The sequence below is a fragment of the Ranitomeya imitator genome, chromosome 2, assembly GCF_032444005.1.
Source record: "Ranitomeya imitator isolate aRanImi1 chromosome 2, aRanImi1.pri, whole genome shotgun sequence".
Taxonomy (NCBI): Eukaryota; Metazoa; Chordata; class Amphibia; order Anura; family Dendrobatidae; genus Ranitomeya; species Ranitomeya imitator.
The window spans coordinates 701,839,726-701,866,029 of record NC_091283.1 but is presented as its reverse complement, the minus strand read 5'-3'; the positions used below and the strand labels follow the sequence as shown (position 1 = coordinate 701,866,029).

Sequence of the window (26,304 nt, the reverse complement as noted above, 5' to 3'; positions counted from 1 at the left end):
TGTGAACCTGCTTTCATCTGTGAGGAGCACAGGGCGCCAGTGGCGAATTTGCCAATCCTGTTCTGTGGCAAATGCCAAGCATTCTGCACGGTGTTGGGCTGTGAGCACAATCCCCATCTGTGGACGTCGGGCACTCAGACCATCCTCATGGAGTCGGTTTCTAACCATTTGTGCAGACAAATGCACATTTATGGCCTGTTGGAGGTCATTTTGCAGGGCTCTGGCAGTGTTCCTACTGTTCCTCCTTGCACAATGGCTGAGGTAGCGATCCTGCGGCTGGGTTGTTGCCCTCATACGGCCCCCTCCATGTCTCATTGTGTACTGGCCTGTCTCCTGGTAGCGCCTGCAGCCTCTGGACACTACGCTAACAAGACACAGCAAACCTTCATTCCACAGTGCGCATTGATGTGGCATCCTGGATGAGCTGCACTACCTGAGCCACTTTGTGGGTTGTAGAGTCCGTCTCATCCTACCACGAGTAGGAAAGCACAACCAACATTCAAAAATGACCAAAACATCAGCCAGAAAGCATTGGTACTGAGATGTGGTCTGTGGTCCCCACCTGCAGAAACACTCCTTTATTGAGTGTATCTTGATAATTGCCAATAATTTCCATCTGTTGTTTATTCAATCTGCACAACAGCACATGAAATTGATTGTCAAACAGTGTTGCTTCCTGTTATGTCCCATGAATGAGACATTTTACAGCCTGTCCTGTACATTTTACATGCTGTATTGCAGTCTCTCATATTGTTTATTGTTGCTATGTGTTCCTGTGTTTTGCATAGCTGAAATCCTCCTTTTCCATCAAGTTTGTCCCTTCTGTCTCCCTCATCTGGGTGTGATGTCACCTCCTTCTTTTTCTCCCTGTAGCTCAGTCTCCATCTTGGCTTCATTAGAGGCACATGTGCTTTCAGCATGTCTGAAGAAAGTCTTTTTTACTTGCTGCTGTTTGTATGCATTCAACAAGAATTCTTAAAGAAATCAAAGTCTCTTCTGGATTCTTCATAACATATGTGCATGCAGCTGAGTTAAGCTATCTGCGACCGTTGCCAATTGTAAGTAAGGTGAAGAGATTCAGCATCTCACAGAGCCATATTTGCAGCCACAGGCCCCGGGGACAGAATACTTCCTAAGCGGACAGTTTGATTTCACAGAAGTTTTGATTTACTTGGAATTATATTCTGTTGTTTAAGTGTTCCCTTTATTTTTTTGAGCAGTATATATATATATATATATATATATATATATATATTTATTTGGAGTTTGGTCAACTTCCTTTTTTATCGCAGATATATGCATTATGGAGTCCTCTCCGTGATTAATCAGTTTGATTTCACAGAAGTTTTGATTTAATTGGAATTATATTCTGTTGTTTAAGTGTTCCCTTTATTTTTTTGAGCAGTATATATATATATATATATATATATATATATATATATATATATATTTATATATATATATATATATATTTGGAGTTTGGTCAACTTCCTTTTTTATCGCAGATATATGCATTATGGAGTCCTCTCCGTGATTAATCTATTATACTGAAGGTCCTGAAATTCTTTGGAGTAAGGCCTTTGACAGTATTGAGTGGAATTTCTTGCGGGCTGTGATAAAGGGTATGGGCTTTTTGCAAAAATTAGGGTAAATGGACATACATCTGAAGTGTTTGCATTAGAGAGGGGAACTAGACAAGGATGTCCTCTTTCACTTTCCTATTTGCAATGGCCATAGAACCGCTGGCATGCCTTATAGGTACTTCTACTGAGATTCAAGGATTCCAGTGAGGATCATTAGAAATGGAGATGTCATTATTTGCAGACAACATGCTTTTCTTGGAGGAAGTAGTTTCTTCCATAGTACCAGTAATGCATCTCATTAAAACTTTGGCATGCAGTCAGGATGACTAATTAGACCCATTGTCAATGGATATGACTATGGGTCAGATCTGTATCTCAATAGTAAATTCTTTTAAAAACCTGGGAGTAAGAATTACAGCAACAGCACAGAAATACTTTACTCCTAATTTGGCTCCTATTCTAAAGAAAGGTAAAATTAAAATTGACACATGGTGTCACTGTCAGTGATTGGTAGTGGTAATCTATTAAAAATGATCCTCATGCCACAGCTTTTATGTTTTCTTTATAATTTACCCTATGTCCTTTTTTATAAGATACACAGTCTATTTAGGGAATTTTTGTGGAAGAGAAAACAAGCTAGAATTAAATTGGAAACCCTGCAAAGAGAGAAAGATGAAGGTAGATTGGCTATTCCAAATGCTTGGATATATTTACCGATACAGCTCTATGGCTGGGGATCTTATGAATGGTGTGTAACGTCTGGACACTTAATCATAGAGGGGACTGACTGGAAGATCCCGTTGTCAGTCTTGGAAATGAGACTTACATGAAATGTAATATATTTGGGATAGATGTAAAGACATGTTGCAAGTCAGAAATTATACAATTTTTACTCCTATGTGGCACAATTGTAGCATACCAGACACCCAAATTATCTTTGTTGCAGTCGCAACGGTTTTCTCAGATTTTTCTTATTCATAGGGTATTTAGGACTCCAAGTATTTTTGTCAATATGAATGTAAGAGTTAATGATTTGTGCCCCAGATGTGGACTTAAAGGCGCTCCTTTGAGGCATATGTTATGAGAGTGCCCAAGAATTGGTGACTATTGGAAAGGGGAGCACAATTTTTGGCATACAAAGTAAATTGGAACACAAAATATGCATACATGGAATGTTGGGTGATGGGGTGGACTTAGATTCCCCTATGGCACTGGCAATTTCTAGAATTCTTTTTCAAGCCAGAAAGTTGATAGCATTGCACTGGATTTATCGCTCTCCATCAGGGTTGAAAGAATTAAAGTCCAGAATTAACAACCTTCTGTGTCTAGAGAGGGTAATATACATTAAAAGGCAGGCCCTCAAGAACCTTATATGGAAGAAATGGCTAACTACACTGGGTATTGCATCAGAGACCCTCCTAAGTAATACTATATGAACCTCTTAATTGTTGCTCTGTAAAAATGTGTGTATGAGAGTATTCAAAAGTTGCATATGTTCCATTTACATCCAATAATATACTCTGATAGGAAAATTAGCCAATATAATGAAAAGAAGAAACAGTTGGAAGAGTTAATATAATTGCCTTTTAACCCCTTCCCGACCTTTGACGCATACGCTGCGTCATGAAAGTCGGTGCCATTCCGACCCATGACGCAGCATATGCGTCATGGAAAGATCGCGTCCCTGCAGATCGGGTGAAAGGGTTAACTCCCATTTCACCCGATCTGCAGGGACAGGGGGAGTGGTAGTTTAGCCCAGGGGGGGGGTGGCTTCACCCCCTTGTGGCTACGATCGCTCTGATTGGCTGTTGAAAGTGAAACTGCCAATCAGAGCGATTTGTAATATTTCACCTAAAAAAATGGTGAAATATTACAATCCAGCCATAGCCGATGCTGCAATATCATCGGCCATGGCTGGACACACTAATGTGCACCCACTCCACCCCTCCGATCGCCCCCCCCAGCCCCCCGATCTGCGGTCTGCTCCCCTCGGTCCTGTGCTCCGCTCCCCCGTCCTCCTGCCCGCTCCCCCGTGCTCCAATAAAACCCCCCCGCACTCCGATCCACCCCCCCGCACAGCGATCCCCCCCCCGCACAGCGATCCCCCCCGCACAGCGATTCCCCCCCCCGTGCTCCGACGCCCCCCCCCCGTGCCCTGATCTCCCCCCCCTTATACTTACCTGGCCTCCCGGGGACCGTCCGTCTTTCCTGGGCGCCGCCATCTTCCAAAATGGCGGGCGCATGATTAGTTCCAGAGTGAATTTTGATCACTGAGATAGGTTATATCTCAGTGATCAAAATAAAAAAAAAAAGTAAATGACCCCCCCCCCCTTTGTCACCCCCATAGGTAGGGACAATAAAAAAAAATATTTTTATTTTTTTCCCACTAAGGTTGGGGTAAGAACTAGGGGTAGGGTTAGGGGTAGGGTTAGGGGTAGGGTTAGGGTTAGGGCTAGGGTTAGGGTTTCGGTATGTGCACACGTATTCTGTTCCTCTGCGGATTTTTCCGCTGCGGATTTGATAAATCCGCAGTGCTAAACCGCTGCGGATTTATGGCGGATTTACCATGTTTTTTCTGCGCATTTCAATGCGGTTTTACAACAGCGATTTTCTATTTGAGCAGTTGTAAAACCGCTGCGGAATCCGCAGAAAGAAATGACATGCTGCGGAATGTAAACCACTGCGTTTCCGTGCAGTTTTTCCGCAGCATGTGTACAGCGATTTTTGTTTCCCATAGGTTTGCATTGAACTGTAAACTCATGGGAAACTGCTGCGGATCCGCAGCGTTTTCCGCAGCGTGTGCACATACCTTTAGAATTAGGCTATGTGCACACGGTGCGGATTGGCCGCTGCGGATCCGCAGCAGAGTTCCATCAGGTTTACAGTACCATGTAAACATATGGAAAGCCAAATCCGCTGTGCCCATGGTGCGGAAAATACCACGCGGGAACGCTGCGTTGTATTTTCCGCAGCATGTCAATTCTTTGTGCGGATTCCGCAGCGTTTTACACCTGTTCCTCAATAGGAATCCGCAGGTGAAATCTGGACAAAAAACACTGGAAATCCGCGGTAAATCCGCAGGTAAAACGCAGTGCCTTTTACCCGCGGATTTTTCAAAAATGGTGCTGAAAAATCTCATACGAATCCGCAACGTTGGCACATAGTCTTAGGGCTAGGGTTGGGTTGGAATTAGGGTTGTGGTTAGGGTTAGGGGTGTGTTGGGGTTAGGGTTGTGATTAGGGTTATGGCTACAGTTGGGATTAGGGTTAGGGGTGTGTTGGGGTTAGTGTTGGAGTTAGAATTGAGGGGTTTCCACTGTTTAGGCACATCACGGGGTCTCCAAACGCAACATGGCGCCACCATTAATTCCAGCCAATCTTGTATTCAAAAAGTCAAATGGTGCTCCCTCACTTCCGAGCCCCGACGTGCACCCAAACAGTGGTTTACCCCCACATATGGGGTACCAGCATACTCAGGACAAACTGCGCAACAATTACTGGGGTCCAATTTCTCCTGTTACCCTTGTGAAAATAAAGAAATGCTTGCTAAAACATCATTTTTGAGGAAAGAAAAATGATTTTTTATTTTCACGGCTCTGCGTTGTAAACGTCTGTGAAGCACCTGGGGGTTCAAAGTGCTCACCACATATCTAGATAACTTCCTTGGGGGAGTCTAGTTTCTAAAATGGGGTCACTTGTGGGGGGTTTCTACTGTTTAGGCACACCAGGGGCTCTGCAAACGCAATGTGACGCCCGCAGACCATTCCATCAAAGTCTGCATTTCAAAAGTCACTACTTCCCTTCTGAGCCCCGACGTGTGCCCAAACAGTGGTTTACCCCCACACATGGGGTATCAGCGTACTCAGGAGAAACTGGACAACAACTTTTGGGGTCCAATTTCTCCTGTAACCCTTGGGAAAATAAAAAATTCTGGGCTAAATAATTATTTTTGAGGAAAGAAAACGTATTTATTATTTTCACGGCTCTGCATTATAAACTTCTATGAAGCACTTGGGGGTTCAAAGTGCTCACCACACATCTAGGTAAGTTCCTTTCGGGGTCTAGTTTCCAAAATGGGGTCACTTGTGGGGGGTTTCTACTGTTAAGCCACATCAGGGGCTCTGCAAACGCAACGTGACGCCCACAGAGCATTCCATCAAAGTCTGCATTTCAAAATGTCACTACTTCACTTCCGAGCCCCGGCATGTGCCCAAACAGTGGTTTACCCCCACATATGGGGTATCAGCGTACTCAGGAGAAACTGGACAACAACTTTTGGGGTCAAATTTCTCCTGTTACCCTTTGTAAAATAAAAAATTGCAGGCTAAAAGATCATTTTTGAGAAAATAATTTTTTTTTTTTTAATTTTCATGGCTCTGCGTTATAAACTTCTGTGAAGCACTTGGGGGTTGGTTCAAAGTCCTCACCATACATCTAGATTAGTTCCTTTGGGGGTCTAGTTTCCAAAATGGGGTCATTTCTGGGGGATCTCCAATGTTTAGGCACACAGGGGCTCTCCAAACGTGACATGGTGTCCGCTAATGATTGGAGCTAATTTTCCATTTAAAAAGCCAAATGGCGTGCCATCCCTTCCGAGCCCTGCCGTGCGCCCAAACAGTGGTTTACCCCCACATATGGGGTAACAGCGTACTCAGGACAAACTGGACAACAATATTTGGGGTCCAATTTCTCCTATTATCCTTGGCAAAATAGGAAATTCCAGGCTAAAAAATCATTTTTGAGGAAAGAAAAATTATTTTTTATTTTCATGGCTCTGCGTTATAAACTTCTGTGAAGCACCTGGGGGTTTAAAGTGCTCAATATGCATCTAGATAAGTTCCTTGGGGGGTCTAGTTTCCAAAATGGGGTCACTTGTGGGGGAGCTCCAATGCATAGGCACACAGGGGCTCTCCAAACGCGACATGGTGTCCGCTAACAATTGGAGCTAATTTTCCATTCAAAAAGTCAAATGGCGCGCCTTCCCTTCCGAGCCCTGCCGTGTGCCCAAACAGTGGTTTACCCCCACATATGAGGTATCGGCGTACTCGGAAGAAATTGCCCAACAAATTTTATGATCCATTTTATCCTACTGCCCATGTGAAAATGAAAAAATTGAGGCGAAAAGAATTTTTTTGTGAAAAAAAAGTACTTTTTCATTTTTACAGATCAATTTGTGAAGCACCTGAGGGTTTAAAGTGCTCACTAGGCATCTAAATAAGTTCCTTGGGGGGTCTAGTTTCCAAAATGGGGTCACTTGTGGGGGAGCGCCAATGTTTAGGCACACAGGAGCTCTCCAAACGCGACATGGTGTCCGCTAACGATGGAAATAATTTTTCATTCAAAAAGTCAAATGGCGCTCCTTCCCTTCCGAGCCTTACCATGTGCCCAAACAGTGGTTTACCCCCACATATGAGGTATCGGCGTACTCAGGAGAAATTGCCCAACATATTTTAGGATCCATTTTATCCTGTTGCCCATGTGAAAATGAAAAAAATTGAGGCTAAAAGAATTTTTTTGTGAAAAAAAAGTACTTTTTCATTTTTACGGATCAATTTGTGAAGCACCTGGGGGTTCAAAGTGCTCACTATGCATCTAGATAAGTTCCTTGGGGCGTCTAGTTTCCAAAATGGGGTCACTTGTGGGGGAGCTCCAATTTTTAGGCACACGGGGGCTCTCCAAACGTGACATGGTGTCCGCTAAAGAGCGGAGCCAATTTTTGATTCAAAAAGTCAAATGGCGCTCCTTCCCTTCCAAGCCCTGCCGTGCGCCCAAACAGTGGTTTACCCCCACATATGAGGTATCAGCGTACTCAGGACAAATTGCACAACAACTTTCGTGGTTCAGTTTCTCCTTTTACCATTGGGAAAATAAAAAAATTGTTGCTAAAAGATAATTTTTGTGACTAAAAAGTTAAATGTTCATTTTTTCCTTCCATGTTGCTTCTGCTGCTGTGAAGCACCTGAAGGGTTAATAAACTTCTTGAATGTGGTTTTGAGTACCTTGAGGGGTGCAGTTTTTAGAATGGTGTCACTTTTGGGTATTTTCAGCCATATAGACCCCTCAAACTGACTTCAAATGTGAGGTGGTCCCTAAAAAAAATGGTTTTGTAAATTTCGTTGTAAAAATGACAAATCGCTGGTCAAATTTTAACCCTTATAACTTCTTAACAAAAAAAAATTTTGTTTCCAAAATTGTGCTGATGTAAAGTATACATGTGGGAAATGTTATTTATTAACTATTTTGTGTCACATATCTCTCTGGTTTAACAGAATAAAAATTCAAAATGTGAAAATTGCGAAATTTTCAAAATTTTCGCCAAATTTCCGTTTTTATCACAAATAAACGCAGAATTTATTGACCTAAATTTACCACTAACATGAAGCCCAATATGTCACGAAAAAACAATCTCAGAACCGCTAGGATCCGTTGAAGCGTTCCTGAGTTATTACCTCATAAAGGGACACTGGTCAGAATTGCAAAAAACGGCAAGGTCTTTAAGGTCAAAATAGGCTGGGTCATGAAGGGGTTAATTATAGTTTCTTTTGAACTGCAAGTATGGACTCCACTCAATTAAAACATAATATCAGCAAGGTGTGTAATATTGAGAAAAACAATCTGTTAGTTATGTTGAATTTAAAGCAGTATTGTGCATTATTTTTATTTGCCTATTTTTCTTTGTATATGTTGTTGTTTAGTCTACTTCTCATAATGAATAACTGACAAAATGTGAAAAATCAAAACGTACGTGAAATGTTATTATTGAAAAATAAAAACGATCTGATTTAGAAAAACTAAAGGGTAAAGGGGAGGACAACCCTTGGGAATGGGTAGATGGAATGGCAGGCGCAAAACTATGCACAGGCTTAGCTTCATAAAATCATACCTGTAGTACAGATTTAGTGGTTTTCCTTGTATTCAAAGGAGGCAGCTTCAGCGCATTCGTGGAGAGCCCAAGGCCCCATGCACCATCTTAACTTACATAATGAGCCCTTTGTCATATATTGATTGAAAGTGCAAAGATCTAGCACTGCCTGATCTTAATCAGCAGCACATTACCGATACTGTAATCCAGCCATGGTCCTAGTGTCATTGTGGACTCTCTGCGCCTGTCTGCAGCTGCCACAATGTACTCTACTGCAGATAGGAGGCAGCAGTGGGAGCCCGCAATGACACTATGTGAGTACAGTTTGGCCCTTGCAGTATCAGTGCTGATTGAGTTCACATAGCGCTTGATTGAATTTTGTTGATATGACAAAGTGCTCAGTAAGCAAATTGAAATGGCGTAAGGATGCGCTGAAGCACCCTCACTTGAATATGAAATAGTTTTTTTTTTGCATCTAAACCGCTAAATCTATATTACAAGTATAATTTTTTTTAGGGCTATATACCTATATAAATGGTTTTATTAGCATTCTGGGGTGACAGATTACATAAAAAATAGCAGTTACTCTACCTTTGTCCGGCTGAGTAGGTACAATTGTAACTATTCCGTTTTAAAATTGCAATAACTTTTTTTTTCGAAAAGCCGTAGAGGGCTGAAATTTCGTGACATCTCTGCAGTTTTGGTCCAGGATATATTGGCCAAATTTCAATAAAATATATATGAAGGTACAATTGTACCTCTGCAGCCTGTTAACGTTGTAAAATTATGCAGCCTGATGAAGGTTAAGCGTGGTTTTCCATTTAGAGAATTTCACTGCTATTTGTATTTTTTTTTGCAGTTAAATGTGAATATAACTTAAGTCTATGGTGCATTATAAAATGCATCGCAGAAAAAGAGCTTCTTTTTTGAGCGTTATTCACTTTAAAAAAGAAAATAATTAGCACGCTCTTGGTGTTATATTTTTTTTGTGGCATCTTTTCCATTGGCTTTTCTACAGATCTTAAAAAGTACCGCATTTTTCAGACTTTAAGACCCATCGGACCATAAGATGCACCCCAAATTTTCAGAAGAAAAATAGTGAAAAAAATGAATGCGTCAAATGAGGGTCCGTCTTACAGTCTGAATTATTCAGCTTACCTGGGGGGTAGGGTGTGATAGGGAGCGCTGGTGGAGCAGGTTCACACGAGGTGTTCAGTGGTCTGGCTCATCCCAGGCTAGTGCAGCAGGTTCGGTGGTGCGGGGGCTCCGCCATTTTGTGAAAGCCCCCACACATCCATCCCAGGCTGATGCGCGGCAGTTTCACAGATGATCGGTGGTGTGGTGGCTCTGCCAGAATTTGTGGATATCCCAGAGCCCCCACACATCCATCCCAGGCTGGAGCGAACTCTTGTAGATGCCCGGTGGTGCGGTGACTTCGATGACGTTTTGTGAAAGGCCCTCACACTTCCATTGCTGTAATGAGTTGGTCTCCATGAAAATGGCCACTGGAGGCGGCGCATGCGCAGAATGAGATCTCAGGAGATGAGAGTGAAAAAAAGCAAGTTTGGCGAAAATTTTTTAAATTTCGCAATTTTCCAACTTTGAATTTTCATGCCCTTAAACCACAGATATATGTTACACAAAATAGTTAATAAGTAACATTTCCCACATGTCTATTTTACATTAGCACAATTTTGGAACCAAAATTTTTTTGTTAGGAAGATATAAGGGTTAAAAGTTGACCAATAATTTTTAATTTCTCCAACAAAATTTACAAAACCATTTTTATAGGGACCATCTCACATTTGAAGTCACTTTGAGGGGTCTATATGATAGAAGATAATCAAAAGTGACAGCATTCTAAATACTGCACCCCTCAAGGTGCTCAAAAACACAATGAAGTTTATTAACCCTTCAGGTGCTTCACAGGAATTTTTGGAATGTGGGGAAAAAACATTTAACTATTTTTCACAAAAAATATACTTCAGATACAATTTTTTTTTAAATTTTGACAAGGGTAACAGAAAAACATTGACTAAAAATTTGTTGCGTAATTTCTCTTGAGCATGCCGATACCCCATATGAGGGAGAAAACCAATGTTTGGACGCACAGCAGGGCTCTGAAGGAAAAGAGCGTTATTTGACTTCTTGAAAGCAAAATTTCCTGGAATCATTAGTGGACACCATGTCCTATTTGGAGAACCCCTGATGGGCCTAAACAGTGGAAGCCCCCCACAAATGACCCCATTTAGAAAACTTGACCCCTTAAAGAATGTATTTTGAAATGTGGTGAGCACCTTGAATCCCCCAGGTGCTTCACCGAAGTTTATAACGTTGAGCCGTGAAAATAATAAAATCACATTTTCCTCTCAAATGTTATTTTGGCCCAAAGTTAGGCATTTTCATAAGGGTAATAGGAGAATATGCACAACATACAATTTGTTGTGCAATTTCTCCTGAATACGCGGATACCCAATATGTAGGGAAATACTATTTTTGAGGCACAACGCAAAGCTCAGAAGGGAAGAGGCGCCAATGCCATATTGGAGTTCAGATTTTGCGGGAAAGGTTTGAGGGTGCTATGTCACACTGGCAGAGCCCCTGAGGTGCCAGAACAACAGAAACCCCCTATATGTGAACTTATTTTACACACTACACTCCCTAATGAATTCATCTAGGGGTGCAGTGATCATATTGACACCACATGTGCCTCACAGAATTTTTGTACCATTGAGCGGTGAAGAAAGAATAAATTACATTTTTACCACTAAAATGTTGTTTTGGCCCCAAGTTTTTAATTATTCTATGGGCCAATAGGATTTTTTTTTACAACAAACTGGGGTCCATTTTTTGCTGAGTGCACCAATGCCCTACATGTAATCAGGAAATTTTTTCAGACAGTGCAAAGCTCAGAATTCAAGGAGCGCCAGATTATAGTGTTATGGTTTGCAAATGTCATGACCCACTGGTAGAGGCCATGAGGTGCCAGAACAGCAGAACCCCCATAAGTGACCCCAAATTACAAACTACACCTCTCAATGAATTCATCCAGGGGTGCAGTGATCATATTGACACCACGAGTGTGTCACAGAATTTTATACCATTGGGCAGTGAAGAAAAAATAACTATTTTTACCACAAAATTTTTGTTTTAGCCCCAGATTTTACATTTTCACACAAGAACTGGGCACAATAATTTGTCCCACAATTTCTACTGAATGTGGCAATACCCAATATGTGGCCGTACAGTGCTACTTAGCCTTATGGAGAAACTCGGGAGCGAGACGGAGTGCTTTTTGCCTCCTGGTGTGCAGATTTACATAGAACAGTTTGTGGATTCCTGTTATGATCTGGTGGCCTTGGAGCAGCATGAAATGACCTTCGCTGGAGCAGTTGTAAATTTACTGACCGCAAACCCTGATCCTATCACCGCAACTAGAAGTAGCCGTGGGGTGTGCCTAACCAGACCTAGACACCTCGACACAGCCTAAGGACTAAATATCCCTAAAGATGGAAATAGGAAAACTCTCTTGCCTCAGAGTAGATCCCCAAAGGATAGGTAGCCCCCCACAAATAATGCCTGTGAGTAGGAGAGGAAAAAACACACGCAGACAGAAAACAGGGATAAGCAAAGGAGGCCACTTCTACCTAGATAGGAAAGGATAGTACAGGATACTATGCGGTCAGCATAAAACACTACAAAATATCCACCACCTAACTAAAGATCTGGAGAGTATATCTGCGACTCCAGCGAGTCCAACTAGACTGAGAAAAACATCAGGCACAGTCTAGCAGGAACAAAATAGAAACAAGATAAGCACAGAAAATAAACACACAGCAGTGTGTCTAAAAAAATGAAGCAAACACTTATCTTAGCTAAATTGGCAGCAAGCAGGAGAGGCCAGGCAGAGGACCAACACTTCCAAAGGAACATTGACTAGTGGCAAGGACTAAGTCCTGCACAGCTAAATACCCCAGTCAGAATTGCAATTAGCAGAAACACCTGTCCAAGACTGCTGCTCATGAATAACTGCATTACCATCGACAACCACCGGAGGGAGCCCAAGAGCAGAATTCACAACAGATTCCATACACAGAGCCCCTAATTGCTAGAAGAGCAGAATCCCCCTCAAGTAACCTCATTTTGGAAATGATACCCTTTTGGGAATTTATCTACAGGTGTAGTGACAATTTTGACTCCATGGGTATTTTCCAGAAACAAGCAGCAATGAGTGTTCCCGAGTGAATATTGTTAACTGCCGTTGAAGTGACTGGTATGCTGTAGTGATCAGTACGTTGCAGTCACCAGTAAGTTATGCCCAGCCTGTGCTTTTAGAGATTTGCATCGGTAAGTTCGGCTCTCATTGCTTCAAAAATGCCAAACATGTGGATGCTATATGTGGTTTAGGTGAATTTCTTTTGGAGGGTTATGATGCCATTTCGATTTTCCAGAGCCTTTGTGCAACAGTAACTTGGAAGACCCCTATATTTCATTAACAGACCTGATGGCTTGCTTTTTTTGTGGATTAAGTTGAAGTTTTTATTGGGAACATTTTACTTAATGTTAGGGATCACAGTTATCCGGGGCTCTATGCTGATCACTTCCTTTAGGGTTTCCATCTAAACCTCTGAGTGACAGGATTCAGATAAAACCCACGTGGGATCCATTCACTATAATGAGGCAGCAGAGATACTCTGGACTCCGTCTGGCCTCTGTTTAGAGGTGTCCTTCTTTTCAGAAGTGCACAAAACTGTATCTGACGGCGCTTTTATGCAATCCTAAAAACACGGACACCGCTGGATCACAATTTAGACGGCGTTCACAGTGCCTCCATCTGCTTCATTATAGGGAATCTCCTGGCAGAGGTTATGTCTGAATCACGTATTTTAGAGATTTACACGGAAACCCCAGTGTAAGCACTTGGCACAGAGTGCAGGATTAATGTGCGCCTCACTGTGATCTTTGGGAGGCAGAATGAAAAAATCAACAGTAGCTGAAGAATTGGTTTTATTTATTTTTTAGGCTGTTCCTCGTGCGGTATAAGTGATTGGGAAACATTATTCTTCAGGTTAGTGCAATTACAGAGATACCAGATTTATATCGGGTTTTTATGTTTGGCTGCTGTCACACACTAAAAGACGTTTTTTACAGCAAAAAATAGTTTTTGCATCACCATATTTTGAGAGCTATAATTTTTCCAGATTTTGACTCAGAGTCATGTGAGGGCTTGTTTTTTGCGAGACGAGTTGACGTTTTTATTGGTACCATTTTCGGACACATGACAGAAAGGCGTTAATAAGATTGACTACAATTGGAACTTTTAAAATTCTATGGAAAAAGGAGCAGGGATGTGCTAAATGCAGACACAGACATTCTGCTGCAAGTTCTCCGAAAGTAACAATTTACACTCCTTCACAAAACCTTCAGAGCACCAACTACAGGTGCTTCTCACAAAATTAGAATATCATCAAAAAGTTAATCTATTTCAGTTCTTCAATACAAAAAGTGAAACTCACATTATATAGAGTCATTACAAACAGAGTGATCTATTTCAAGTGTTTATTTCTGTTGATGATTACAGCTTACAGCCAATGAAAACCCAAAAGACATTATCTCAATAAATTATAAAAAATTAAAACAACTGCAAAGGTTTTTTAAGTGTTTTGAAAGGTCACTTAGTCTGGTTCAGTAGGCTCCACAATCATGGGGAAAACTGCTGACCTGCCAAATGTCCAGAAGGCAGTCAATGATACACTCCACAAAGAGGGTAAGGCTATTTTCACACTAGCGTTTATTGCAATACGTCGCAATGCGTCGTTTATGGGAAAAAACGCATCCTGCAAAGTTGTTTGCAGGATGCGTTTTTGCCCCATAGATTAACATTAGCGACGCATTGACACACGTCGCAACCGTTGTGCGACAGTTGCGCCGTGTTGTGGCGGACCGCCGGGAGCATAAAACGTTACATGTAACGTTTTTTGCTGCCGACGGACCGCTTTTTCCGACCGCGCATGCGCGGCCGGAACTCCGCCCCCACCTCCCCGCACCTTACAATGGGGCAGCGGATGCGCAGGAAAAATGCATCCGCTGCCTCCGTTGTGCGGCGCATTCACTGCTAGCGTCGGAACCTCGGCCCGACACACTGCGACGGGCCGAGTCCGACGCTAGTATGAAAGTAGCCCAAGTCATTCAAGAGCCACCACCCACAGATAGATGTATCCAGGACATGGGCTACAAGTGTCAAATTCCTTGTGTCAAGCCACTCATGAACAATAGACCTGGACCAAGGAGAAAAAGAACTGGACTGAGGCTCAGTGGTCCATGGTGTTGTTTTCAGATGAAAGTAAATTTTGCATTTCATCTGGAAATTAATGTCCCAGAGTGTGGAGGAAGAGTGGATAGGCAAACAATCCAAGCTGCTTGAGGTCTAGTGTGACGTTTCCACAATAAGTGATGTTTGGGGAGCCATGCCATCTGCTGGTGTAGGTCCACTGTGTTTTATCAAAGACCAAAGTCAGCGCAGCTGTCTACCAGGAAATTTTAGAGCACTTAATTCTTTCCTCTGCCGACAAGCTTTTTGGAGATGGATATTTAATTCTCCAGCAGAACTTGGCACCTGTCCACACTGCCAAAAGTACCAATACCTGGTTTATAAACAACAGTATCACTGTGCTTGATTGGCCAGCAAACTCGCCTGACCTTAACCCCATAGAGAATCTATGAGGTATTGTCAGGAGGAAGATGAGCGACACCAGACCCAACAATGCAGACGAGATGAAGGCTGCTATCAAAGCAACCTGGGATTCCATAACACCTCAGCAATGCCAGAGGCTGATCACCTCCATGTCATGCCGCATTGATGCAGTAACTGATGCAAAAGGAGCCCCAACCAAGTATTGAGTGCATTTACTGAACATACATTTCAGTAGGCCAACATTTCTGATTTTAATATAATTTTTCAAGCTGGTGTTATAAAATATTCTAATTTACTGAGATAATGACATTTGGGTTTTCATTGGCTGTAAGACAAAATCATCAACATTAACAGAAATAAACACTTGAAATAGATCACTCTGTTTGTAATGACTGTATATAATTTATGAGCTTCACTTTTTGTTTTGAAGAAATGAAATAAAGTTTTTGATGATATTCTAATATCATTCCAGAATGCTGTAGATCAGCCCCTGATGCCAGTGGCCTTAGCTCACCATCGATTTTGGAGGTGACAGGTAGCATTTGGTTTCAGTCACTGGGTCAGCAGAGGTTCTGTCATTGCTCTGAGTATAGAGCGGCGGCGGCAGTAACTGCGTCCCCGGCCCTGACTGGCACTCGCTCTGCATTGAGGCCGGCAGTGAGTCAGGGTGTGGTTACAGCCGGCGCTCTATATAGAGTAATGACAGAACCCGCGCCGGTGCCACCCCAGGTACTGAAACCGAATGATGCTGAGGAAAATAAAGTTAATTTTCTCCCAGCAGCGTTCGGCTAAGTGCGAGCACTGGGCATGTTAGTAACGCTATAAACCTGCAGATTATCCCCAGATCTGCAGGCTAATAGCATTTTTCTGGTGACAGGTCCCTTTAATAAAGGCAGCTGAAAGGGAATGTGATTTTAGCAAAAAACAGAAACACAAAAACTTTGAATAACACAACATAATAAAACAAGCTCAGGCAACAAAAATAAAAAGGATTTAATAGAGATCACAATCACATTTCACACATTCTGCCAAGTCTTGTGTTCCCACTTTTCATCCTAATTCATTATCCAATTCATATGGAAGATAAGATTGCTGCATAGGAAGAAGACCACCCATGTAGTAAGAGGTTTCTAACTGTCCATGAAAGTAACAGATTCTCCGAGACGACGGTTACACGTCTTGTTCTCCTGCATCAGCTGTGCTTTCCTTTTCTTCTGATGCCTCCGTACCAGTTTCATTCTTCTCTATATTTGTGTTTGCTGTATCCACAGATGGGACTTGGACATCTACATGTACATCATCACTGAGAGGAATGTCTTCAGCCGCTACGTGTACCGATTCCTGTCCTAGAATTTCAGAGTTTTTCTGATTCTCTTCTAAGTCATATTTTAACTGACTTTCATCTGCTTTTTCTACATCGTGTGATACTTCTGTGTCCTCAGTCTCAGGAGGAATATCTGGGCTCTTCAGTTTACCGCCCTTTTATGTGGGATTAAAGAAGTGCAGTAATTAGTTGATGCTCAAAGCAAAATTACAAAACAGCAAATTAGGTCCTCAAACCAATTCTGGTCCTGTTGTAAGGATACAGTAAAGTACAGGTGCTGACAGAAATTCATTAGAGATAATAGAATTATACATAACCTAATCATAGATAAAGAGTGTGGGTCCCAAGAAAGAACTTCTATCAATTGATCTTCACTGCGTAGGGTCAATGTTGAAGCATTTTACCACGTGTCATAAATTACCTCATTGTGAGTAAGAATACCATTTTTGACACATGGTAAAGTTTTAATACTAGAGGTGTAGGACCATCCCAAATGGGTACACTTTGTCGCTGGTGGGATGGCTTTTACGCTTTTTTAATTCAAAAACAGTGTTTACTAAGTACTCTATGTTATTTATAAGCACTATTGCTTTTCACTTACTTAGGCCTCTTTCACACTTCTGTCATTTTCCTCCCGTCGAAATCCGTTGAGTTTTGAAAAAACAGGATCCTGCAAATTTTTCTGCAGGATCCTGTTTTTTCCCATAGACTTGTATTAGCGACGGATTGTGACGGATAGCCAATCCGTTTCATCCGTTGTGCACTGGATCCGTCGGAAAATAGCAGTCCGTCGTGCGGAGAAAACGTTCAGAGGAACATTTTTTCTGCACGTCGGAAAATCGGTCAGCGACGGGTCCTGCGCTGTCCGTCGTTGTCTCTCTCTCTCTCCAGAATTTTATACCTTAAAATTCTGGCAGGAACTCATTTGACGCATCCGTCATAACACTGGATACCATCGATACGTCACTTCACTGCATTATGACGCACCCCAAACGACGGAAGTGTGAAAGAAGCCTTACAGAACGGTATATGTTCATTTTGTTTCTATCACAGATCTTGTCTGTTTAATAGCCAGTGTGAACATGCTCCTATACATTGCATGTATGCCAACTTATACTCCAGTTCAAGTTTTGGTTTTGCTTTAGGTTCTTGCACTCAAGGGCATAGCCTCCCTTTCTGTGAGCTTGGCCTCCCTTTCTTTGAGCTTGGCATTACGTGTATGTAGCTTCCCACAGCTATGTGTTCATGGTTGGAACCTGGTTTTGAACTCATTTTTGTCACATGGTAAGGTTTTAATACTAGAAGCTAGGACTGTCCTGATTGGGTACACCTTGTCGCTGGTGTGGTAAGTTTTACGCTTTTTTTTAATGAAAAATAGTGTTTACTAAGTAAGCTGTTATTTATAAGCACTAGTGCTTTTTTCTTACTTACAGCAGGGTATATGTTCATTTTCTTTCTGTCCTAGGTTTTGATTGCATAGGGGAAGCGGCACTGAGGTTTGCCACTACTGAGAAGGTCGCACTGGGACTTTTCACTACTAAGGTGAATCAGCACTGGGGCTTGTAACTACAGTCATGGACAAAAATTTTGAGAATGAGACAAATATTAATTTTTCCAAAGTCTGCTGCTTCATTTTTTCTTATGGCAATTTGCATATACTCCTGAATGTCAGAGTGATCAGCTTAACAGCAATTACTGTATTTGCAAAGTCAATATTTGCCCAGAAAATGAACTTTAACCCCCAAAACACATTTCAACATCATTGCAGTCCTGCCTTAAAAGGAGCAGCTAACATCGTTTTAGTGATTGATCCATTAACACAGGTGTGGGTGTTGATGAGGACAGGGCTGGCGATCAATCAGTCATGATTAAGTAAGAATGACATCACTGGACACTTTAAAAGGAGGCTGGTGCTTGGAATCATTGTTTCTCTTCAGTTAACCATGGTTATCTCTAAAGAAACACGTGCAGCCATCATTGCACTGCACAAAAATGGCCTAACAGGGAAGAGTATCGCAGCTACAAAGATTGCACCTCCGTCAACAATCTATCGTATCATCAAGAACTTCAAGGAGAGAGCTTCCATTGTTGTCAAAAAGGCTCCAGGGCGCCCAAGAAAGACCAGCAAGCGCCAGGACCGTATCTTAAAACTGTTTCAGCTGCGGGATCGGACTTCCAGCAGTGCCGAGCTTGCTCAGGAATGGCAGCAGGCTGGTGTGAGTGCTTCTGCACGCACTGTGAGGCGGAGACTCTTTGAGCAAGGCCTGGTTTCAAGGAGGGCAGCAAAGAAGCCACTTCTCTCCAGAAAAAACATCAGGGACCGACTGATATTCTGCAAAAGGTACAGGGAGTGGACTGCTGAGGACTGGGGCAAAGTAATTTTCTCTGATGAATTCCCTTTTCGATTGTTTGGGACATCTGGAAAACAGCTTATTCGGAGAAGAAGAGGTGAGCGCTACCACCAGTCTTGTCTCATGCCAACTGTAAAGCATTCTGAAACCATTCATGTGTGGGGTTGCTTCTCAGCCAAGGGAATCGGCTCACTCACAGTCTTGCCTAAAAACACAGCCATGAATAAAGAATGGTACCAGAATGTCCTCCAAGAGCAACTTCTCCCAACCGTCCAAGAGCAGTTTGGCGCCCAACAATGCCTTTTCCAGCATGATGGAGCACCTTGCCATAAAGCAAAGGTGATAACTAAATGGCTCATGGAACAAAACATAGAGATTTTGGGTCCATGGCCTGGAAACTCCCCAGATCTTAATCCCATTGAGAACTTGTGGTCAATCATCAAGAGATGGGTGGACAAACAAAAACCAACAAATTCTGGCAAAATGCAAGCATTGATTATGCAAGAATGGACGGCTATCAGTCAGGATTTGGTCCAGAAGTTGATTGAGAGCATGCCAGGGAGAATTGCAGAGGTCTTGAAGAAGAAGGGGCAACACTGCAAATATTGACTTGCTGCATTAACTCATTCTAACTGTCAATATAACCTATTGGTACTCATAATAGGATTGCAATTATATTTCTGTATGTGATATAAACATCAGAAACACTAATAAAAACCAGAGGGCAGCAGATCATGTGAAAATATAATTTTGGTGTCATTCTCAAACATTTTGGCCATGACTGTACATAGCAGAAGTGGCACTGAGACCTGTCACTACTAAGGGGAAAGCACCACTGAGACTTGTCACTTCATAGGGGAAGTGGTACAGACTTGTCACTACTAAAGGGAAAGCTGTACTGAGACTAGTCAAAACTAAAGGGAAATGGAACTGGGACTTGTCACTACATAGGGGAATGCAGTACTGGGGACAGTCCCAACTAAAAGGAAAGTGGCACTGATGCATGTCACTACTAAGGAGAAGCAGCACTGATACTTGTCACTAAAGGAGGGGAAAATAGCACTGAAACTTGTCACTCATAAGAGGAAAGTGGCACTGAGGTTTGTCACTGCTAAGGAGAAAGCAACACGGAGACTTATCACTACTAAGGGGACATAGCACTGGGGCTTATCACTATAAAGGAAAATCAACACTAAAACTTGTCACTACTAAGAGGAAGCAGCACTGAGACTTGCCTCTACTAAGGGAAAGCGGCGGCACTGAGGCTTGTCCCTACCAAGAGGAAGCGGCACTGAGGCTTGTTCCTACTAAGGGGAAGTGGCACTGAGGCTTGTTCCTACTAGGGGAAGTGGCACTGAAGCTTGCTCTTACTAAGAGGAAGCAGCACTGAGGATTGTTCCTACTAAGGGGAAGCGGCACTGAGGCTTGGCACTACTAAGGGGAAGCGGCATTGATGCTTGCCTCTAATAAGGGGAAGTGGCGGCACTGAGGCTTGTCCCTACCAAGAGGAAGCGGCACTGAGGCTTGTTCCTACTAAGGGGAAGCGGCACTGAGGCTTTTTCCAACTAAGGGGAAGCGGCACTAAGGCTTGTTCCTACTAGGGGAAGCGGCAATGAAGCTTGCTCCTACTAGGGGAAGCGGCACTGAAGCTTGCTTCTACTAAGAGGAAGCAGCACTGAGGATTGTTCCTACTAAGGGGAAGCAGCACTGAGGCAAGGCTTGTCCCTACTAAGGGGAAGCGGCACTGAGGCTTGTCCCTACTAAGGGGAAGCGGCACTGAGGCTTGTCCTTACTAAGGGGAAGCGGCCCCGAGGCTTGTCCCTACCAAGGGGAACCGGCACTGAGGCTTGTTCCTACTAAGGGGAAGCGACACTGAGGCTTGCTCCTAATAAGAGGAAGCAGCACTGAGGATTATTCCTACTAAGGGGAAGCGGCCCCTAGGCTTGTCCCTACCAAGAGGAAGCGGCACTGAGGCTTGTTCCTACTAGGGGAAGTGGCACTGAAGCTTGCTCTTACTAAGAGGAAGCAGCACTGAGGATTGTTCCTACTAAGGGGAAGCGGCACTGAGACTTGGCACTACTAAGGGGAAGCGGCATTGATGCTTGCCTCTACTAAGGGGAAGTGGCGGCACTGAGGCTTGTCCCTACCAAGAGGAAGCGGCACTGAGGCTTGTTCCTACTAAGGGGAAGCGGCACTGAGGCTTTTTCCAACTAAGGGGAAGCGGCACTAAGGCTTGTTCCTACTAGGGGAAGCGGCAATGAAGCTTGCTCCTACTAGGGGAAGCGGCACTGAAGCTTGCTTCTACTAAGAGGAAGCAGCACTGAGGATTGTTCCTACTAAGGGGAAGCGGCACTGAGGCAAGGCTTGTCCCTACTAAGGGGAAGCGGCACTGAGGCTTGTCCCTACTAAGGGGAAGCGGCACTGAGGCTTGTCCTTACTAAGGGGAAGCGGCCCCGAGGCTTGTCCCTACCAAGAGGAAGCGGCACTGAGGCTTGTTCCTACTAAGGGGAAGCGACACTGAGGCTTGCTCCTAATAAGAGGAAGCAGCACTGAGGATTATTCCTACTAAGGGGAAGCAGCACTGAGGCTAGGCACTACTAAGGGGGAGCAGCAATGAGGTTTGTTCCTACTAAGAGGAAGCGACACTGAGTACTGTCCTTACTAAGGGGAGGCGGCAATGGGGATTGTCCCTACTGGGCAGCACGGTGAATCAGTTGTTAGCACAGCAGCCTTGCAGCGCTGGAGTCCTGGGTTCAAATCCAACCAAGGACACCAACTGCAAGGAGTTTGTATGTTCTCCTTGTGTTTGCGTGGGTTTCCTCTGGGTTCTCTGGTTTCCTCCCACATTCCAAAGACATACTGATAGGGAATTTAGATTATGAGCCCTATCGGGAACAGTGATGATAATGTGTGCAAACTGTAAAGCGCTGTGGAATATGTTAGCACTATATAAAAATAAAGGTTATTATTATTCTTATTCTTATAGAGAAGCAGCACTGAGGCTTGTCCCTACTAAAAGGAAGCGGCACTGAGTATTATCCGTACTAAGGGGAAGCGGCACGGAGGATTGTCCCTTCTAAGGAGAAGAGCCACTGAGGATTGCAACTACTAAGGGGAAGCGGCACTGAGACTAGTCCCTACTAAGGGGACGTGGCACTGAGGCTTGTCATTACTAAGGGGAAGACGCAATGAGGCTTGTCACTGGAAGCAGCACTGAAGCTTGTCGCTAATAATGGAAAGTGGCACTGAGGATTGTCATTACCAATGAGAAGTGGTACTGAGGCTGGCTGAGCTGTTTCAAATAGGAGCCGTCCTACAGTACCTGGCAGTGGATCCATTCCTTATGTTTACACCCTGTCACCTAACCAGCTTCTTTTAGCAGATTAGTGGGAGTGCTAGCTGTTGTAACACCACCCAGGGCAGGGACGAGGGGCAGGCACCTGCCTAGGATGCTACCTCCTGCCTCCCGGGGGGGGTGCACTTTGTATAAAAAACAAAACCCCTGACACTACTGAATGCCTGCAGCCGCCCAACAACTTACTCCAGCCGTAGGCATTCAGCACAGTGAAAGCTCGGATGCAGGCACACAGAAGAGCAGTGTTCATCACTGACAGCACTCAGCCCTCTCTCTGCCTGTGTCCTGACCGTCACTGTGTCCCTGCATTTAATTGTATTTGCGCCATTAAAACGTGAATACAATTGATGTCGGCACCGCTCGGGACAGGAACAGAGGACCTGCTCTGTCTGTAACTGCAGCAGCACGTCGGCCACTTCTGGCTTGCACACTGAAGGAGACAGAACACACAGTGGACGTCAGATGACGTGATGCAGTGACATCATTGCACCATCCAGTGCCCACTGCTGTACCAGACGCAAGAAGAAACCGTGGCTGTGGAGTAAAGGGAGCCTGGATTAGGTGAGTATAAGTTATTGTATTTTTCTTATTTTACTTTGCCAATAAATTTGGGATATCACTATAGGGCTGGCTGTGGGGTGTATTATGAGAGGCTGTCTGTGGGGGGGCACTGCTAGGGCTTTTCTATGAGCATATTGTGGGGCTGGGTGTGGGAACATTAACCAATACACGCTGCAGCCTTTTTTCGTTTTTGCGTTTCTGTTTTCCGCTCCCCTTCTTCCTAGAGTCATACCATTTTTATTTTTCCGTCAATATGGCCATGTGAGGGCTTGTTTCTTGTGGGAAGAATTGCACTTTTGAAGGACACCATTGATTTTATCATATCGTGTACTTAAAAATGGGGGAAAAAAAATCCAAGTGCGGTGAAATTGCAAAAAAAGTGCAATTCCACAACTGACCGCTAAGTCATCTGGGTAATTTTGCAATGCATCCTGGGAACGGAAGATAGCGGCAGGCGCGAGAAGCTCGGCGGAGCTTCGGTGGATCCCAGGGGTGAGTATATAACTATTTTTTATTTTAATTATTTTTTTTAACAGGGATATGGTGCCCACACTGCTATATACTACGTGGGCTGTTAGATACCGCGTGGCTCCTATATACTACATAGGCAGTGTTATATACTCCGTGGGCTGTGCTAGATATTACGTGGCCACTGTTATATACTGTGTAGGCAGTGTTATATACTACGTGACTGGGCAATATACTACGTGGCTCTGTGCTGTATACTACGTCGCTGGACAATATACTACGTCGCTGGGCAATATACTACGTGACTGGGCAATATACTACGTGACTGGGCAATATACTACGTGACTGGGCAATATACTACGTGACTGGGCAATATACTACGTGACTGGGCAATATACTATGTGACTGGGCAATATACTACGTGACTGGGCAATATACTACGTGACTGGGCAATATACTACGTGACTGGGCAATATACTACGTGACTGGGCAATATACTATGTGACTGGGCAATATAGTACGTGACTGGGCAATATACTACGTGACTGGGCAATATACTATGTGACTGGGCAATATACTACGTGACAGGGCAATATACTACGTGACTGGGCAATATACTACGTGGCTGGGCAATATACTACGTGGCTGGGCAATATACTACGTAGCTGGGCAATATACTACATGGCTGGGCAATATACAATGTGGCTGGGCAATATAATACGTGTCTGTGCTGTATACTACGTGGCTCTGTGCTGTATACTACGTCGCTGTGCAATATACTACGTAGCTGGGCAATATACTACGTGACTGGGCAATATACTACGTGGGCTGTGCAATATACTACGTGGCTGGGCAATATACTACGTGATTGGGCAATATACTACGTGACTGGGCAATATACTACGTGGCTGGGCAATATACTACATAACTGGGCAATATACTACGTGACTGGGCAATATACTACGTAGCTGGGCAATATACTACGTGGCTGGGCAATATACTACGTGGCTGGGCAATATACTACGTGGCTGGGCAATATACTATATGACTGGGCAATATACTACGTGACAGGGCAATATACTACGTGACAGGGCAATATACTACGTGGCTGGGCAATATACTACGTGGCTGGGCAATATACTACGTGGCTGAGCAATATTCTAGGTGGCTGTGCAATATACTACGTGGACATGCATATTCTAGAATACCCGATGCGTTAGAATCGGGCCACCATCTAGTACTATATAATAGGGGTCTGTGGTGGATATTATAGTGTACATTGGGGGCTATTGTGGATATCATGCTATAAGGGTGGCTATGGTGACCATCACATATCTTGGAGGGGAACAGTGTTAGGAGGAAGAGATACAGTTTGGAAAGGTCAATGTGGTGGGCAGTGAGGGTATATTGTGAAGAGGGGGCACAGAATGGATATGGAGAGAGGTCTGTGTGAAATGTTTTATAGTATGTTGGACATTATGGAGAGAGGTTAGCATGGCAGGGGACAGTGTGGAGATAGAGAGTGGGAACCTATAGGCCGTGGTTCAAAATGGTGGACGTATGGCAGTTAAAGCTGATAATGGCTGACAGTGGGGTGGTTATAGCTCATAATGACAGACAGTGTGGAGGTCATATACCATAGGCAGTTTATTTAGTGCACAGCATGAACAGATAACTTTATGCAGAGAGCACTTTAATAACACTTTTATTTTGCTATAAAAGAACGGAAAGAGGGAAATCTGCAGATAAGAGCTATGAATGCGAAAAGTCATGATGGCATCTGGAGAAGATGGAGACAAAAAGAAAGAAATAACTAAATCAGAGAAGAGGTCACCTATAAGGTATCTACATGTAAATGTTTACTTGTTGATACTGACTACGTCTCATCAGTATTGAGGTCCCTTTATTGTCTGCAGTCTAGTAATGTCTGATAACAAATCCAAGCATCTCCTTACCATTGTAATATACATAATGAGAGCTTTAGGTTCATGAGATATAGATATATGGGCCTGACTTGACATTACAACTGATTGTGGTTCTGGTGACGTAAACATGAACTGATGATGGTACTGGTGCTGTTTTTATTGATGGTGGTTCTCTTGATATATTCATGTACTGATTATGGTTCTGGTGGTGTATTCATACACTGATGAAGGTTCTAGTGGCGCATTAATGTATTGATCGTGGTTTTAGTGCTGTATTCGTGTACTGATGGTATTCTAGTGACCTATTTATTTACTGATGATGGTTTTGGTAGCTTATCTATGTACTATTGATGGCTTTGGTGTTCTGTTTATGTACTGATGAGGATTTGGTTTTGTATTTATGTACCGATGATGGTTCGTGTGGTGAATACTTCACCAGAACAACCATCACTAAATTAATACGCTAAAGAATCTCCATCCATACATGAATACAGCACCTGATCACTATCTGTACAAAAGTATGGCCCCAGAACCACCATCTGTACAAGCGTATGGCACCAGAACCACCATCAGTTTTGTTGCAAACTGTATTTATCACAAGACAGATGTAAAAACCATCAGAACTACCCCTTTATCTATAATGAGGTTTGTTTAGTTTCCATTAGGATATCCACCAAATGCTGGACACCTTAACTGAAACCAAATGGCCCCAATTATAACTAAGCTATATTAGTTTCCTTAGGTGTGACATTTAAAATATGGGACATCAGGGATGAATGTCGCTATTTGTTCTTTGTATTGTATAAATGGTCTGCAAACAATGAACAATTCTACTGTATATCTAACTTTGAAATTACACTCCCTGTTGAGCCTCAACCCTAAAATACACCACTTTTTTTTACTTTTGATGGTATTTTTGGTTGAAAAGGGTAACAATTCTAGTAGAAGTGATCGTCAGAATGGGAGAAGAGGGCGTTAAGTGATCTGTTACCTTAGTCTCCGACCCATTCCTTTACTTGGGGGTTGAGGTTTCATCGGGAGTGGGAGAACCACTGGCTTCATCTGCCTAGGGCACCAAAATACCTTGTTCCGTCCCTACCCCACCTATCTCACACTGATTACTTATTCTATGGATCACCTATGAATACATCATCAATATTGTATGGCCAAACATCCTTTTTA

General features: G+C 43.2%; 1 protein-coding gene across 1 annotated transcript in view; it reads right to left on the bottom strand.

Moving 5' to 3' along the window:
• Positions 1–16,107: 16,107 nt before the first annotated feature.
• The window catches only part of LOC138667701 (DPY30 domain-containing protein 1-like), a 37,317-nt gene continuing 27,120 nt past the window's right edge, over positions 16,108–26,304 (bottom strand). The window contains exon 5 of the mRNA XM_069755816.1: positions 16,108–16,617. Coding sequence (XP_069611917.1) covers positions 16,309–16,617 — 309 coding nt within the window. The 3' untranslated portion in view covers positions 16,108–16,308. The remainder of the gene's footprint in view (positions 16,618–26,304) is intronic.